The 18048-nt window shown below is 23.6% G+C and overlaps 1 protein-coding gene across 1 annotated transcript; it reads left to right on the top strand.

The window, feature by feature from the left end:
* The first annotated feature begins 12676 nt into the window (after nucleotides 1–12676).
* On the top strand, nucleotides 12677–13163 carry LOC132953193 (uncharacterized). The gene is made up of 3 exons (XM_061025719.1): nucleotides 12677–12733; nucleotides 12821–12907; nucleotides 12963–13163. The coding sequence occupies exons 1-3, from the start codon at nucleotides 12677–12679 to the stop codon at nucleotides 13161–13163; spliced, it is 345 nt and encodes a 114-aa protein (XP_060881702.1).
* The last annotated feature ends 4885 nt before the right edge of the window (nucleotides 13164–18048 follow it).

Raw genomic sequence — 18048 nt, forward strand, 5'->3', positions numbered from 1 at the left:
TATAACAATCTAACTCTATTTCCATATTTTTGTTTAATTATATTATAATAAAAATCATACATTAACATTTTAGATAAATCTAAAATACACATTCCTACATATATTGGTTGATTGAAAGTTATTTCACATTTTTTCATATGTACTGCAGCTAAATTTTCAGTAAAAATTGTTCTTCGATCAAAATTTGGTTTTGCAATTAATTTTTCTACATGGAGTGCATTAGAACATAATCTTATATCAACATGATTTCGAACATTCATCATAGTACGTCCATAAACACTATTATTCATTAATTTGAAAAATTCTTTTTCAAAATCATTCTTAGCTTCTGATCTAAGATTAGTATTAAAATCAATATAAACTTTTAACCAAGGAGATTGACTAAATTCTAAAACTCTGTGAATTTTCTCTATTTTTAAACCTAATTTAATATATAATTTTAGTGTTTCATAATGTATAATATATTTTTTCTTATCATACAAAGTTGTTAATCATTTTGGGAGTTGTTTGTCATCAAAATGTCTTTCCGGTGCTAAAGGGAAATCTGAATGTAGATCATGAAGTTCTTCAGGATAAGTTAAATCGACTTCTAAAATATAACCTTTAGATGATTTGTCAGAAATATTCATTACATCAAAATCATTTAGATTATCAACCCATTTGAAATCTCCAGTAGGTAAATATTTACTCATTGCCCAACCGTAAAGATTATTTGCATCCAAGTATTCTAATTCTTAATCCAACAATAATGACCTTTATTCTCATTATCCTCTCTTAAATACATCAAATCTATATGATTTGTTTTTTCATTTATAGTTACTTCTAATGGTACAATTATATGCTTATTTTTACTTTTTTCTTCTAGGTAGTAAATATTAACAGATAAATTGTTAATTAATTTAACAAATTTTGGAACATCTTTGGTACTTACTGGAAATTCTATTTTAGATTTTTTAATTACATCATCATATTCATTTTCCCATTTTTTATATTTTGTAACTCTTTGTCCATCTTTTTTAGCAGGATGTAAAGCTGAGAGTATTGCCCAAAGAAAACATTTATCATCTTCATTTTTAACATTTATAATAGCATGTTTATCTCCAATGTTTTTAGGTAATTCAATATATGAAGAACCCTTAAAAGGAACATATTTATTTATATTTATTCCCAAACTTAAAATTTGATGAAGTCTCCAATCAGATTCTTTCATTATAAAATCATCTTCTTCTTTTAAAATTTTAATTTTTGCATTTGTATAAAATTCATTTAAGTTAGAATTTTTTGTTAAAATTTTATTTGCTGTTTTAAAATGTTTTTCCTCATATTCCATATTTTTTTTATTTTTACCTCTCTTATATATAGCAATAAACATAATATTAACTTTTAAATTTTGTTTCTTTAATAAATGTTTAAGTCGTCCTATTACTGGTTTATTTAAACGATTTAAAAATGTTTGTATATCTTTAATACCCATATTATTTTTAATAATATAAGTTTCTAATCTACTTTCAAATGCTGTTTCTTTTTTTTTTAAAACAGGTCTAATCGTGTTGTTCTTTTCAAATATATTTTCATTAAAATTGAAAACTCTATGTGGTTTGGATATTCTCTCTTTTATTGGTCTTATACCATTATTTTGATGATGAATAGACTGCAAATGTTTAGACCAACTGTTGTATTTAACAGTTATCTTACAAATATCACAAGTTTTATCTGCAGGTCTTTGTATGCTCTCTTGTCTTGTTCTTACATTTGTTGTTGTTGTACCTCTGTATGTTCGTCTAAATCGAGGTATAATTGTTTGATCTGGATCATTGTTTTGATGTCGAATAGATTTCAAATGTCTAGACCAATTTTTGTAACTAACTGTTAAGTTACATTTTTCACAAGTTTTGTTAACCATTTTATTATTGTTAACATTTCCTTTAACTAAAGATTCAATTTTTTTATTTTCCATTCTTTATTATATAGAATATTATTTTTTTTTTACATTCAATATTTTAATAAAAATAATTTTTATTAAAAATAATATTTAAATAATATTAAGATCCCATACTAAATTCACACATTTTAATATTTCCTAAATCTTGAATAAACTTAATATCATCTAGAAAATGGTGAGTATAATCACCTGTTGTAATAATTTGCTCATTAGCTATTTTACAAAGTTCTAACCAAGTTGGTGAATGTAATAGTTTAGAAACATAAGGCTTTCCATTTCCAAAACCATCATCTCCTTGACTAATAATGAAAATATTTCCATCAATTGGAATTTTATTTAGATTATATTTAATACTCTCAGAATATTCATAGTATTCAAAAGCACAAAATTTCACATAACATTTATTATTTTTTTTTTGTATACTTTTATTTATTTCATTTCGCATTACTTTCAAAAAATTAAAATTTTTTAGTCTATATTGATTAATTGGTACACCATTATATTTTGTATTAACTCTACAAGGTAAAATTGTTTGATCTATATCATTTTTTTGATGTCGAATAGATTTCAAATGAGCAGACCAACTTTTGGAACCAATTGTTAGTTAAATTACATTTATCACAAGTTTTAGCAGGATATATTTTTTTATTTAATACATCCAATTTATTATTGATATCAATTTCTTTAACTAAAGATTCAATTTTATTTAATCCTTCCATTCTTTATTATAGAAAATATTATTTTTTTTTTACATTCAATTTTTTAATAGAATAATTTCTATTAAAAAGTATCATTTAAAATGTTGTTTTTTGTAACTCTTGGTTATAAAAACTCCCTATAATCTCTTCATTGTTTAAATCTATAATTTTATAAGTAATAGGATTTGTGTATAAAATTTCATTAACTATAAATATTTCTTTTGTCCAATTATTACTATATTTATTACCAAATGTTTTTTTAGAAGCTGTTATTCTTACTCTATCACCTACACTAAATTTAATTTTTGGTTTAGGTTTGTTTTTTGTAGAAAATAATTTATGAAAAACATCATCTTCGTTAGATTTATTTACTTCACAAGGTCTCATACCAATAGATCGATGTATGTCTTTGAAATTATATTCATATATTAAACTTTTTAAAATTTTAATCCATTTTTTAGAATTTGTAACTTCAAAATGTAATCTCATTTTACTGTTTAATGTTCTGTTAAATCTTTCAATAATTGACGATTTTTCTTCATTTTGGGTGTGATACATTTTAATTCCATATTCTTGCAAAACTTTTTTAAAATGTTTATTTTCAAATTCCAAACCTTTATCTGCGTGGAGTAATTTTGGTGCTTGATGATTTTGTGATATAGCTTGTTTTATTATTTTTTGAAATGTTTCTGAAACATTAATTCCATCTTTCTTTTTGAGTTCTAAAGCCCAAGAAAATTTTGAAAACGTATCTATAACAGTTATTATATAAGAATAACCCTCATTTTCATCAAAATAATTTCTCATTATAACTAAATCAGCAGCCCATAAATCATCAATACCTTTAGTAACTATTCTTCGTTTAGGAAATTTTTTTCTAACTGGTTTATGAAGTTCTTTAGCTAATATCATTTTATCTGGGTCATTTAATTTTTTATTGGAAATATTATGTCCAATTGTAGGATTTTTTATAAATTTACTTTTATTTGTGTTACATTTAAAACATATTGATGAAATTCTCCATCTACCATTAACTGTTTCAATTTTATTTGCATTAATATTTTTTGTTTGAATTTTACATTTAAGACAATATATAGTTTCGTTCATTTTTTATATTTATATTGAAAAAAAATTTTTTAAATAGAAAATTTTTAAAAAAAATTATTGAAAATAAAAAAAAAATATATTTTCTAATATAAATAAGAAATGGAAATGGAAAACTTTAAAGATGCTTTAAATAAAATGAACAATGGATATACATTTATAAAATTTAATGATTTGGAACAAGGAAAACCATACAAAGTAAATAAGTTCATAATGATTGATACAAAGTTTGGAAAAAGAATAAGTGTTGTATTAAACGATGAATATATGTTAAATTTACCAGAAAGATATACAAATGAATTTACAGAAAACAAAATAACACGGTATAATACATGTTCGGAAACAAAATTGAATCTTATTTATAATTGTGAAAACATTTTAAAGAATGGGAAAACAAGACATGATTTTGATTTTAAATAAAAAAATTAATTTACTTTTATAAATGGTATTTATAAAAGTTAAAAAGGGTTGTATTCATTTAAACAAACCTATTCACAATAATGATAGTGATCATTTTTTAGGTCTCTATTCATTAGTTTTGAAAGGCAACAATTTTATTAATATTGAATCAGAGTGTTGTATAACAATTAAACAGAATATAATACATATAAAAACAGGTAGATATAGTATTGAACAATTGAACAAAGAAATAGAACCACTTATTATATCATTTTCTGATGAAACTAATAGAATTACAATCAAATCTCCTTGTTATTATAAATTAGATGAAAAATTAAAAAAATATTTAGGTTTTAATGGTAATATAGATTTTTCAATGACAAGTGAGAAAAAAATGTATTTTCCTATTGATGGTGAATATTACATAAATATTGAAAAAGAATGTGAATTTAGATTAGGTCGAAATGGTCAAATCCCACTAGGTACAATATTTATTGGTATTTATTCAATAGGTGAAATTGAAAATTTATTTAATTCATTCGGAACTAAATTTGTGGAAAATTTTCCTAAAATAAATCTTGAAATAAATAAAAATTTATTAAAAATAACTGCTTCAATTGGTCTGTGGTTTGATGAATATTTATCAAATTGTTTAGGCTTTAATTTTATAAAAAAATTAATCCCTATTAATAAAACATGGCCTAAAGGGAAAGAAATTGAATTAGGTGTTGTGTATACAGCACCAGATATTGCTTATACAGTAATAGGAATAAAAACTCCACAATTTTACACTCAAGGTTTCTTAAAAGAAATAAATGGTATTATTTCTAATGAAAATAGTAAAACATTATTAAAAGGAAATTATTCAATTGAGCATTTAAATATCTTATTCAATTCGATTATGAAGTTGGAAAATAATGGTGATTACATTAAAATAACAACAAAAGATAATTTTTCATTTGATAAAGATTTAAATTTAAGTTTAGGATTGAATGATACAATACATACACATTATGGAGAAAATTCATCATTAAATAATAACAACAAAATATTAGAAGTACATTGTAATATAATTGAAGAATCTATTACACATCATATTGATGAGCTATCTCATTATGATGAAGTTTTATTTTTATTTCAATATAATTCTAATAGTGCTTTGATTAAACCTCATAAAATGATATATAGACCAGTGAGTAAAAATCGATTTCAAAAGATAAAAATTTATATTTTAGATTTGAAAGGTAATATTGTTAATTTTGATGAAGAATTTATTGGTGTTCTTGATCTAATCAAAAAATAAATATGAAAAGTTGGCCTCGGAAATTCCGAGGGCAACTTTTTTTTCAAGATAAAATATCTTGAAAAATTAAAGTATGGAACGATTTTTTTTAAAAACTTTCATCAACTATTCCTCTTTCAATATCAAACGTATACACTGCACTAGAAATTAAACAAACATAACAAATTGTGTTCTCAGGTAAATTTTTACTGAAATCTACGTTTAAAATTAGTGTACAGTTGGTGACCGCAATTTGACTTTGATGTCTACTCATGTTAACAACAAAAAATGGTCTCTTTTTAAACATTTGTTTATCTAAATACATTAATGGATTTTCTTCATGTGATTTATAATAGGTTTTTTTATAACTCATATGATCTTCATATGCTTGACAAAATTTCATATCATTAAAATCAAGATTTTGCAATTCATTAGGATATTTTTTTCCATTAACTTTAAAAGAATAATTTACAACATTACAATCATCAAAAAAAGCAGCATTACTATCTTGATTGTCTAGTTTATTTTTTTGAAAATAAACAACACCAAAAAATGGATGTTTATTATTTCGATAATTAGATGATAAATCGTATCTTATATTTTTTCCAGTAAGATTTCTGATTTCAATACATTGCCATTTTTTAAAATCTAAAATAAACGGTTTCTTAATTAATTCATCAACTATTTGAATTTTTGTTATTTCATCATATTCTATATTTTGCATTTGAACTTTTAATTCTAAAATATTAACTTTACCACGTTTTGCTTTAACATTTTTTGACTCTGCTGTAGCTTCAGTGTTTGTTTCTAGAATCAATGCATCATCATCAGTATTTCTTGTAAAAATTATTTCAAATCTAGCATTGTAAATTTGTTTTATATCTTTCATTGACCCTAAACCTAAGTGTGATAAAGGAATGATGAGCTCAACACTTCCTCCTCCTTCAGATGTAGATTGAAATCCTGAATTTTGTGTAGGACCATTTCCATCAACAGCATAACTCATATAACCTTTTACTGTACTTAGTCTTCCAGTATTCTCACTTTCATCTATAATTTTATTATTTAATTTAATTGTAATTTTTTGAAACGAAAATGCTCCACCATTATCAGATAACATAACATTAGATTTTGCTGGATATTTAGTACCATCTTCTTGTACATATTCAAGTAATAAATAAAGTTTTGAATTTTTAACATTCAGAAATTTATCTTTACCATCTACTATAACTATTGTATTTCGGTTTGGTTTATTTAATTCTGTTGTGATTTGAGGTATATAACTTTCATATTGGCTATTTATTATATAATTATCATATTTATTTAAAATATTTTCCATTTTCTTATTTATATTACCAAATATATATATTTTTTTAAATAAATGGATAAAGTAAAAGTAAAATTTTTTATTGAAGATGAAAATAAAAAAAAATCTTTATTTGAATTACCTTCACGTGTTTTAATTATAGGACCATCTGGTTGTGGTAAAACAAACTTGTTGTATAATCTGATTATAAATTATTGGATTCCTTATTTAAATCTATGTATTTTTACAAAAAATATTGATCAACCAGTCTATAAATATATTAAAAAAATATTTGATGATATACCTTCTATAAACACACATTTTTCTAATGATGAAATAATATCTGTAGATGATTGTGAAGAAAATAGTTTAGTGATTTTTGATGATTTTCTAAAAGAAAAACAAGACATGATAATTGAATATTTTATAAGATCAAGATCAAAGAATATTAGTGTTATTTATTTAACACAAAGTTATACTTCAGTAGATATAAAAACAATAAGAAATAATTTGAATGTTTTAATTGTTTTTAATCAATCAAATTATTATATTGAAAAAATATGGCCCGATTTGATTAGTGAAGATGTACCTTTAGAAAAATTTAAAGAAATTAATAGAACTTATTGTAAAAAATATGATAAAAAAAGTAAAATAAAAACATATGGTTTCATAACAATAGACTTGATAAAAAATTTAATCTATGACAATAAAGGTAATAAGATTTTATATATCGATGAATGATTATGTTTTAATTTAATTTTGTATAATAAATGGATATCAAACAAATTCAAAAAGAATTAAAAAAAAAAATTAAAAAAAATGTTACATTTGAAGATCAAACACAAAACAATTCCAAGGTAGGAAATAATTTAAAAAACACATCAGATGTAAAGATTCAGACAATAATTAATAAGAAAAAAAAATTACAAAATAGGTTTAAAGATGTATTATTAAAACCTAATGAAAAAGAGACTGTTATTATAAAAAAAGATGATGAAGGTGAAGATGAAGATAATATTAAAAAAGAAAAAAAACAATTAAAATCTACAGATGTAAATAAAATAATTAATCTTAAAAAAGATTTACAGGGTAGATTTAGAAATACAGTTGTAAAACAAAAACATGTAATTGAAGAACAACAAAAAAAGTTTGGACCAATAATAAACGCATTAACAAATGTTAATACAACAATGAATGCAGTTAAAGATGTTGCTATTAAAACTGAAGGAGACATTCAAAAATTAAATAAACCCTATTATTATCAACCTAGAAATCCAGAATTAAAAAGATTAACAAGTTCAGAAGAGACTTTTGGAACTCCAAAATATTCTAGTCAAAAATCAACAAGTAATTCTCCATTACCTAAAAATGTTATAAACTTAGGTGCTATTTCGACAAGATATTTACCAACTGTAAAAGATACTAATTCTTTTGGAATATATTATAATAAAGAAGATGATATTCATATGATTGGAAAAGATAAAATAAATTTTGAAAATGATAATATAATTTTAAATGGAAAAACATATACAGGAACTCTAGGTTTGTGGAGATTATTAACTCATGTAGATACTACCAATCCGAAATTTTATACAGATGATGATTTTAATATTTATAAAAATATATTAATTGAAACTAATTCTATATATCAAAACAATGATCCTTCAACGAAAAGAGCTAAATCAAGTCGTGGTGAAAAATATAATGATATGATTAAAAACATTTGGAGAGAAATGAATGGAATTAAAACGAATGAAAATGATGAAGAAACTACGGATAATAAAAAGAAAGAAACTACTGATAATAAAAAAAATAATAAAAAAATTAATAAAAAGAAAGAAAATAATGATGATAATGAAATTATGGAAAAGAAAGAAAATAATGAAATATTAGCTGAAGATAATCAAATAGGGGAGGGTTTAAAGAAATACACAGAAAATCATATTGAATATCGTTATATTAGTAATGTAAACCAAGTTATAGATAATTTACAGTTTATTTCTGCAGAGGAAAGAGCTGGAAATAATAATTTTAAAAACGAAAAACTTGGTATTCTTCATTTGTTTAAAATAATTATGGAAAACCATATTGATACTCCTGAAGGTATTGAATATTTACTAAAATATGTAACTTGTTTACCAAATGATGTGAAAAATATATCAAAAGAAAAAATAATTAAACGTATACATTATATATCAATTGAAGAAAGTACAGGAAATAATATTTACCATGATGAAAAACTTGATATTCTTAATATTTGTATTAGAGAAATGGAAAAATTAATTGATATACCTATTATTGGTGCAGATTATTTATCATCATATGTTTCATGTTTACCAAAGAAAATTATTACAGGTTCAGGAATTGTTAATTTTCTTTTGAATTGTTCAAGTTTACCTCAAATACATTGGCCTGGTTATAATTATTTAGGACCGGGAACAAAGTTAGAAAAAAATAAAAAACCTATAAACAAATTAGATGAAGCTGCGAGAGAACATGATTATTTTTATAAAGATAATAAAGATACTAAAACAAGACATATTGCTGATAAAATTTTAGAACAAAAAGCAATGGAAAGATTTTATGATCCTCATAGTTCTATAGGTGAAAAAACTGCAGCCATTTTTACAGCAAATGTAATGAATGTTAAAAGACGATTTGGAATGAATTTAATTTAATTTATTTTTTTAGTATTATAAAATGAATCTAAATTTAAATAAAAAACAATTTAATAAAATATTGGAAGCTCATAAAAATAATAAAGATGTATCAATTCTAATTGAAAATAATCAAATTGATAGTGGAAAACATAAATTTATTCTTGAGCCAGAACAAATAAGAAAATTAAAAAACGCTAAAAAAAATAATACCAGATCAAGATTAGAACTTAAACATGTTCAAATTAAAAAAGGTGGATTTTTACCAATAGCTATTGCTGTGATTGAAGGCGTAAGTGCTTTGGCTGCAGGTGCAAGTGCAGTTTATACAGCAATAACTGATGCTAAACATAAAAAAAAATTGGAAGAAGAAACAATTCGACATAATAAAGAGATGGAAAAAATTAGATCACAAGGTTCTGGCTTGAAAAAAAAAAAAATATTGAAAAAAAAATTGAAAAAATGAATAAATTTGAAATAACAACATTTAGAAATAATATTGAAAAATTTGAAGGTATTTATACACGGTTTTGGATTAAACAAAATAATGTAAAAATTGATCCATTGAGTAATATAGATATAAATTATTTTGGAAATAAAATAAAAAATTATAGAGGGTGTTTTATGTTAAATGAATTACCTAAAACATCATGGGAAAATGAATGTGGAGTATTTAATTTAAATGATTCTACTCAAAATGGTTCTCATTGGGTTGCATGGAAAAAATAAACAATACATTTAAAATATATTTTGATCCATTTGGTCATATAGTTGGCGAGCCACCAAAAGAACTTTTAAAATATTTAGGTAAAGATAATCTTTTTTGTACTGTTTCCCAATTTCAATACTATAATGATCCACCTATATGTGGTCATTTATGTTTAGAATTTATTGAAAATTATAAAAAATTTATTTAAATATCATAATTTTTTTTAATAGAAATATTTCTATTAAAAAATAACGAGTTAACGAGTCGTTTTTTTTACGTTAACGAGTCGTTTTTTATGTTAACGAGTCGTTTTTTTACGTTAACGAGTCGTTTTTTTTACGTTTACGAGTCTTTTTTTACGTTAACGAGTCGTTGATGTACTCATATGTATGTTTTAATAATTCGATGTTAAAAAAAATATATTTATATTATAATGAAATTAAACTTTCACTAAACAAACTACGTAAATTAATACAAGAGGAATTCCATGATTCGAATAATAATAATTAAAGTGTAATGACCTAGTTTTAATAATAATATGTTACTCGACTGATTATTTTTTAACATCCTGTTGTGGAATGTTATCAGCTGACTACTATACAATGTGAAGTATACAGTGTGATGTATACAGTGTGAAGTATACAGCGTGGTATAATTATACTAGTTTAATTTTATTTAAATAGTGTTACATAGTATACATTACATGCCTAAGCATTGTGGCGCGGTGGGTTAAGGCGTGTGTTTTGAGACTGAACATATTAGGTTCGAATCTGACTGCAGCAGATTTGTTCCTACTGTGTTTGTTCTCGTAGTAGGATTTGAAATTAGGTGGGGGGCATTATAAAGCCGGCAATTGTAGCGCTTCGGGCGATTGGTGATTTACATGCGAATGTAGGTTGTCACGTGGTGCGGCCTACGTTGTCACCTTGATTTGTATCTACCTCAGTCTTGTTCCAAGGCTGACGTATATAATGTCCACCTCTGACTTTAAATTCTACAAATAAATACCTGTCTAACCCACCACGTCACAGTGCTTAGGTAAAAAAAATATCTCTGTTGTACAGACAACCAGTTAAAAAAATAAAAAATAAAAAAATAAAAAAAAAAGTGAGAGGTGGCCACCATTCTGGATGTCTGTACAACACAGATATTTTGCAAATTTTTTGCATTTTTTTATTAATAATGAGTTCGTATAATTATACAAAGTTAAATATTACAAGTCCTATATTTCATTTAATATTTTATAAAATCAAGGCGGATCAACACAGATATGTTTTATATGCTTATCTACACTACATATTAAAAGTTTACCCCCCGCTTCATATTTTTCATTTAAGTATAACTCCGTTGCTATTTATGTTGGAATGTTTATTTTTACATCAAACATTTTTGTTTTTAATTCTTTATAAGTCCCCCTCATAGTATCATAGTGTAAAATCGTTTTCAAAGATTTTTGGATTTTAATAACGCGCACCCGAATAGGGTGCGCGTTAAATATCAAATATTTTTTTAATAGAACAATTCTATTAAAAAATTTAATTTATTATATTATTATATTCTAAGCATTTTGTGATCGGAATCTGTACCTCCCATACCAAGACAACATATTTTAATATTTCCTAAATCTTGAACAACACAAATATCATGAAGATATTTGAAAAAATAAGTACCAGTTGTATTTATTAAATCATTAGCAATTTTACAAATTTCAAGCCATGTTGGTGATTCTAGTATTTTAGAAGCATAAGGTTTTCCATTTCCAGAAATATTGTGTCCATGATCGACAATTAAAATATTTCCTTTAATTGGAATTTTATTTAGATTATATTTCATAATTTTAATATTTTTATTTTTATTAGTATTATAGTATTCAAATTTACAAAACTTAACAAAGATTTCATTATTTAATATTGAGTTTTCTATTTCGTTTTGCATTTCATTTTTTTGTAATTTATTAAAATCATTGATAGTTGTTTCCATTATTTTATTATTTATTATATTTTTAATTTTTAAATTAATTTTTTCAATTTCTTTTTAATACATTTTGCAATTAAATATGCTATTTCGATTTTTATTTTTGATAGAACAATTCTATTAAAAAATATTTTAATTATTATTGCATTTCGATTTTGAAAAAAATATTTTGGGGTGATTTTGCAAAAAATATTTTAATTATTATTGCATTTAGATTTTCTTAAAAATATTTTGGGGGATCATGGCATTTCAATTTTTAATTATTATTGCATTTCGATTTTTATTTTTAATAATTAAGTTTTGCGGAAAATATTTTAATTATTATTGCATTTCGATTTTCTGATCTTTTTACACATTGTTTTCTTTGTGATCTTTTATTGATATAATATGGACTGCGCCAGGAATGGTATATATATACTACTCCTACATTATTATAATAATTATAATATATTATTAATATACTTTAATTTAACACCATTTATTAACAATAAGTTTAAAACATAATTATTTAAATTTAGGATCATTATTCATATCGAAAAAATGTACAAATGCAAAAAAAACCAAAAATCACTATGAAAGCTAAACCAAAAAAACAGAAATTAATAATGGTCAACACAAGCGATCAAAATTCAGATGATGAAGAAATTGATTTATGTACACCGGTATTATTATTATTATATTATAAACTTTTTTCTTGATTTCCTTACATTACACATCAATATGTTAAAAACATGAGTATATAAATTTAGGAACTTTATAATCATCGGAAAAATGGGCAAATGCAGAATTCTAAAAAACCTGAAACCGTTATAAAACCTAAACCAAAAAAACAGAAAGTAAAATTTTGTTTATTTTAATAATAATTTATTTATCAATTAATATTGATTTTAGTTTCAGTCGCATTTATTAAAACTGGAACAAGAATATAACGGTTTAACAACTATGGTCAATGAAAACTGCATACGCGTAAAAAAATCAGATGGTGGAAATTTTTGTATCAAAATTCCCGAAATGAAAACAGCAAGTGATTATTTGGTTATTCAAAAATACAAAACTTCGGACATGGAAAAAGTAGAGTCAAAAGACAGGTAACTATTATTATTTTGTATTAACAGAGTATATTAAGATTTACACTAGGTATCATTAAAATGAAAAAGAAAAAAAATAATTAAGTACAATATTTGTAAATTATTTGAGAAACATATAATGCCATTTCCATAGTACTATTTTATAACCTAAATAGACACGATGCTTACAACCAAACAATTTTGTGAATATAGGTATAATGATGTTTCGTCGTTGATATTAATAATATTCACACAGTATGTAAAATATTTAACTGCTCAACAATTGTGTCATCTAGTTTATTTGATAAAATATTTATGATAATATGGAAATATATACATTTATAATATACAATCATTATTGTTTTAAATAGATGGAAAACCTCAACGTTCAACGCAAAAACTATGGTGAACAAAAAAGATAAAGCTGACAATACTTGATAATATCAGCATTTAATAATTTGCAAGATTTATTAATGGATAAATGTATGTGTAACAACAAAAAAAAATTGAATCTTATAAATAATAACTATATGTTTATATTATTATAGTTTCACTAAATGGAACCCCGTCACTAATATTTGTGCATTTTTTATTTATTACCAAACGGTTAAAATATTTGTGTTCAATTTTATTTTAGAAAGCTTACAATTAATTCAGTAATGTATACAATATGATTATATTATGGAAAAATATTTTGGTTTATTTTGACCAGTTAACATTTACGATTATTTATAATATATAATATATTAATTATATTTTTATCATTTATTATTAAATAAAGGTATGCATTTGACAAAATGTAATACATATAAATAATGTTTATTATGAAAGTATAATCTAATTATTATATAGTAAGCTTGCCGTATATCATGATTATTTTGGTTTTATTGGTTGGTTATATCAGGCTTTAGTATAATGTCTGCAAACGTTCCGTGATGGATTTGTTGTAATTCAAGTAAAAATGACTTCTCTTCATCCTTCAGGTCATCCATTTTGAAATTATAATCTTTAATATATGTACTGATAAAATCATTTCTAATACAATCAGGTGATAAATATAAAATATCATACTTGATAATTATATATGCATTATTGACAACAGTTTGATACATCACTAATTTATTTGATAACTCTATGATATTTGCATTTATACATGATTCCAATAATTTCAATCGATTTAAATTATCACTGGATAATGTGATTCTGTTATTATTATGATATAAATTAACTGATTCAGATTTTGCACATATTTTATAATAAACATTATTATCTAAATGTAATCGTTTTGAATATTGAACAGTGGATAAAGAACGAACAATTACATTAAAACTATCATCAGATATAAACTTATTCCATTGAAATACATTTAGTATTATACATATATCGTTTAGTTACGTTACACATGAATAAAATAATAACAGATAAAGGTTGATCAACAAGGTATCCAATATAAATGTTTTTTTTATTCTGTTGATGTATGCTGAATATTGATTTGACTACTATGGCGTCCATGATGTGTGCAGTATTGATTTAATTATTGAATTCAAGATGATAATATTTTGGCTTCGATTTCACACTAGTGGATCTTCTACGGGTCTTCAATGTTTGTCAGAGTTGACGTACCTATTGATTGATTTTTATCGATTGAAATATATGTTCCAGTTTTAATTAAATTATTAGTACTTAAACAAATAAACAAAATACAGCATAGTCAACACTACTACACTGTAAAAACACAACTAAAATCAAATCTAAAAAAAGTCAAATAAAGTGTATTGGATAACATTTTGATCACATTATGAAAGTTAAAAGTGATTATTTAACTAATGATTTTTGTTTATTGATCAATATTTTTTTCAGATCAATAAACAGATAATAATTGATAACAATGCACAAACATGTATCAGGTCCGCAATCACAATTTTGGTCTGACCACGCACATAAAGTAAAATGATTATTGTTTTTTTTTTCTGTTCCGCATTTAATAGCATAGCTTTTTAATTTTGATAATAATGTATAAAATTCAGCTAATTCCTTGAAACAAAATTGTGATGGATGAATTATACCCATTTTCTGAAATGTCTCTTTCAATTTCTTTTAATAAGTCCATTGTAAATAATAACGGTTACTAATAAACTGATACAGATTAAGCTGTGCGTTATTATAATATATTATAAACAGTTATTACAAAATATAACAACTCGAAAATTGAAACATAATTTATTATAAAATTAAAAATTTCAGTTTATGAAAAAAAAAACAGAAAAAAAAAACAAAAAAAATGTAGACTTATTTCTAACTACTAGGTACTAATTTACACAAGACATTTTTAAAAAATAATTGTTGCTATTATTGTGACTTGGTTGGAGTAATAACACATATTGTAATGCAAGTAATAACATTTAAATAAATAAAATTAATAATAAAAACTGAAAACTTTTACATAATATCATTAAGTAACGAAATTAAAAATTAAAAAATAAAGACTTTTCCCTCTTCTTTGGCGAATAATACTTTTAATAATAATAATAATAATAATAATAATTTATTTACGGAAATAAATTCCAATTCCAAAAATATTGTAGTGACAGTTTGTGTTAAGTGCACATAATATGGGTTACAACTTAAAAGTAAGGTGAATACAAATAACATAAAACAGAACAAAATAAAGAAAAGAACAAAAGAAATAAAGTATATGTAATCAAATCTTAAATATTAAATAACGATTTAAACTTAAAGATATTACATAAAAGCAGCATAATATGAATAAATAATTATATTGAGAGTATAGTGGTTATAAATGTAGGTATGAGAAATAAAAAGGGGGAAAATATGATATAGAAAGCAGAGAAATAGAAGAGGATAAGAGATGATTAGATCAAATATTAGACAAATTAAATAAGGTAGTGTTAAATAAATCTAAGTCTTTAGTTGAATTAGCTGCTGACATAAGTATATTTGCAGGGGTATATAGCATATAGTTTGAAGAGAAAGAGGAAAGATAAAAAGTGGAATTATTTCGGGACAATCTATAATATTATGTAATAATTTATATAAAAATGTACAGTTTAAGATAATAAATCTTTTATTTAGGGGCATTATTTTAACGAGATTACAAACGGTTTCATATCCAGAATGAGGAGTTCTTATATAATGATATTTATATGATAGGTATCTTAAAAAGTTATTCTGTACAGTAGATAGACTATGGTTTTGGATAATATTATTAGTACGCCGAATTATAGAGGCATAGTCAAAGTTAGAACGAACTAGCGTAAAGTACAAGATTTTTAGGGCTGATTCATCGTAAAAATCTTTACACATACGTTTTACTAAGCAAAGTTTCTTGTAGGATTTGTTTCTTATATAATTAACATGAAAATTGAATGAAAGTTTTGTATCGAAAAAAACACCTAAGTCTTTAATTACATAATTACGTGTTAAGATTGAATTATTTAATGTGTAATCAAAAAGTAAAGTATTCTTTTTTAAAGAAAATGAGACTATAACACATTTATCAATATTCAAAGACATATCATTTTCAATACACCATTGATAAAGGCTGTTTAAGTCACATTGTAGTTCTAATGCATCATTAGTGCATTTAATATTCTTATATATTTTTGTGTCATCCGCAAGTAAAAGACAACTTGAATGTTTTAAAATTGTATTAATGTCGTTTATGAATATCGAGAATAGTAAGGGTGATAAGTGATCACCCTGAGGAACGCCGGATAAAATATTAATTCGATCTGAAATATAATTTTCATATTTTACGGCTTGAGTGCGATTGGTTAAGAAGGAATGAATCCATGAAAGAAGTGGGTCATAAAAACCATAAGCTTTAAGTTTTGTTATTAGAAGAGAATGATTAACTCTATCGAAGGCTTTTTCAAAGTCCGTATAAATAACGTAAAATTGAGATTTGTTATTGAAAGATTCCAGATAAATGTTCTAAGTTCTAAATTTTATTTTATTTTGTTGTAATTGTATCTAAACTTAACTAAAAACCAATGGGTAATTCAAATTTGAATGTAAATATATTTTTTTTCAATAATTTATTCAAACATTTATAAATAATCATGTAAATTTGCAAGATTAAAATAAATTTGTATAAAACACTTATATTTGAAAAAAAAATTGTGTTATTAATTGAAAATATTCATTTAATTTCATAGAATATAATGAAAAAAAAAAAAAAAGAAAAAATTGAATAACGTATAAGTAGTTTAAATTTCGGGTCATTTTTGACCCGACAATACCAGTTACGTGAATACAAATAAGGATACCAGTTAAGGGTTAAAAAAATTGACTATCTCGGACCCAGAGGAAGTTTCTTCATCCAGATATGACGTTACTGCAGGTAACTGTAACGATAATTTTTGTGATTAATAAAATTTCCAAAAATGTTTTGGGTTAATTTTAACCGAGTTTTGAGTGTTATTAATATATACATTATAATCACGGTATCTGATATTTTTACATTGAGTTCGAAGATTAGAAAAAGTGATATATGACTCGGGTAAATTTAATGTTTTATAAGCAAGATGAGCAATTTGTTTTTGTTCGATTAAGATTTTTAATTCCTTACTAAACCATATAGGATAAATTAATTTATGTCTATGTTGTTTTGGGATAAAATGATTAATTGCAATATTAATATGTAAATATAAAAAGGAAATATCATCATTAATATTTGAATTAGAATTAAAATAATTGAACCAATTAATAGAACCTAGATAATTTATAATACCTAAGTAATTGCCTAAATTCCAGTTAAAAACATAATCATTGAATTTTAATTCACTAGAAAATAAATAATTATAAGTTATAGTTATTGGAGGATGGAGGGGGTCAACAGGAATAGTAGGAAAACTATTTTTTTCAACGTTTATGGATATTGAATTAGA

The sequence above is a fragment of the Metopolophium dirhodum genome, unplaced genomic scaffold, assembly GCF_019925205.1.
Source record: "Metopolophium dirhodum isolate CAU unplaced genomic scaffold, ASM1992520v1 scaffold1, whole genome shotgun sequence".
Lineage (NCBI taxonomy): Eukaryota > Metazoa > Arthropoda > Insecta > Hemiptera > Aphididae > Metopolophium > Metopolophium dirhodum.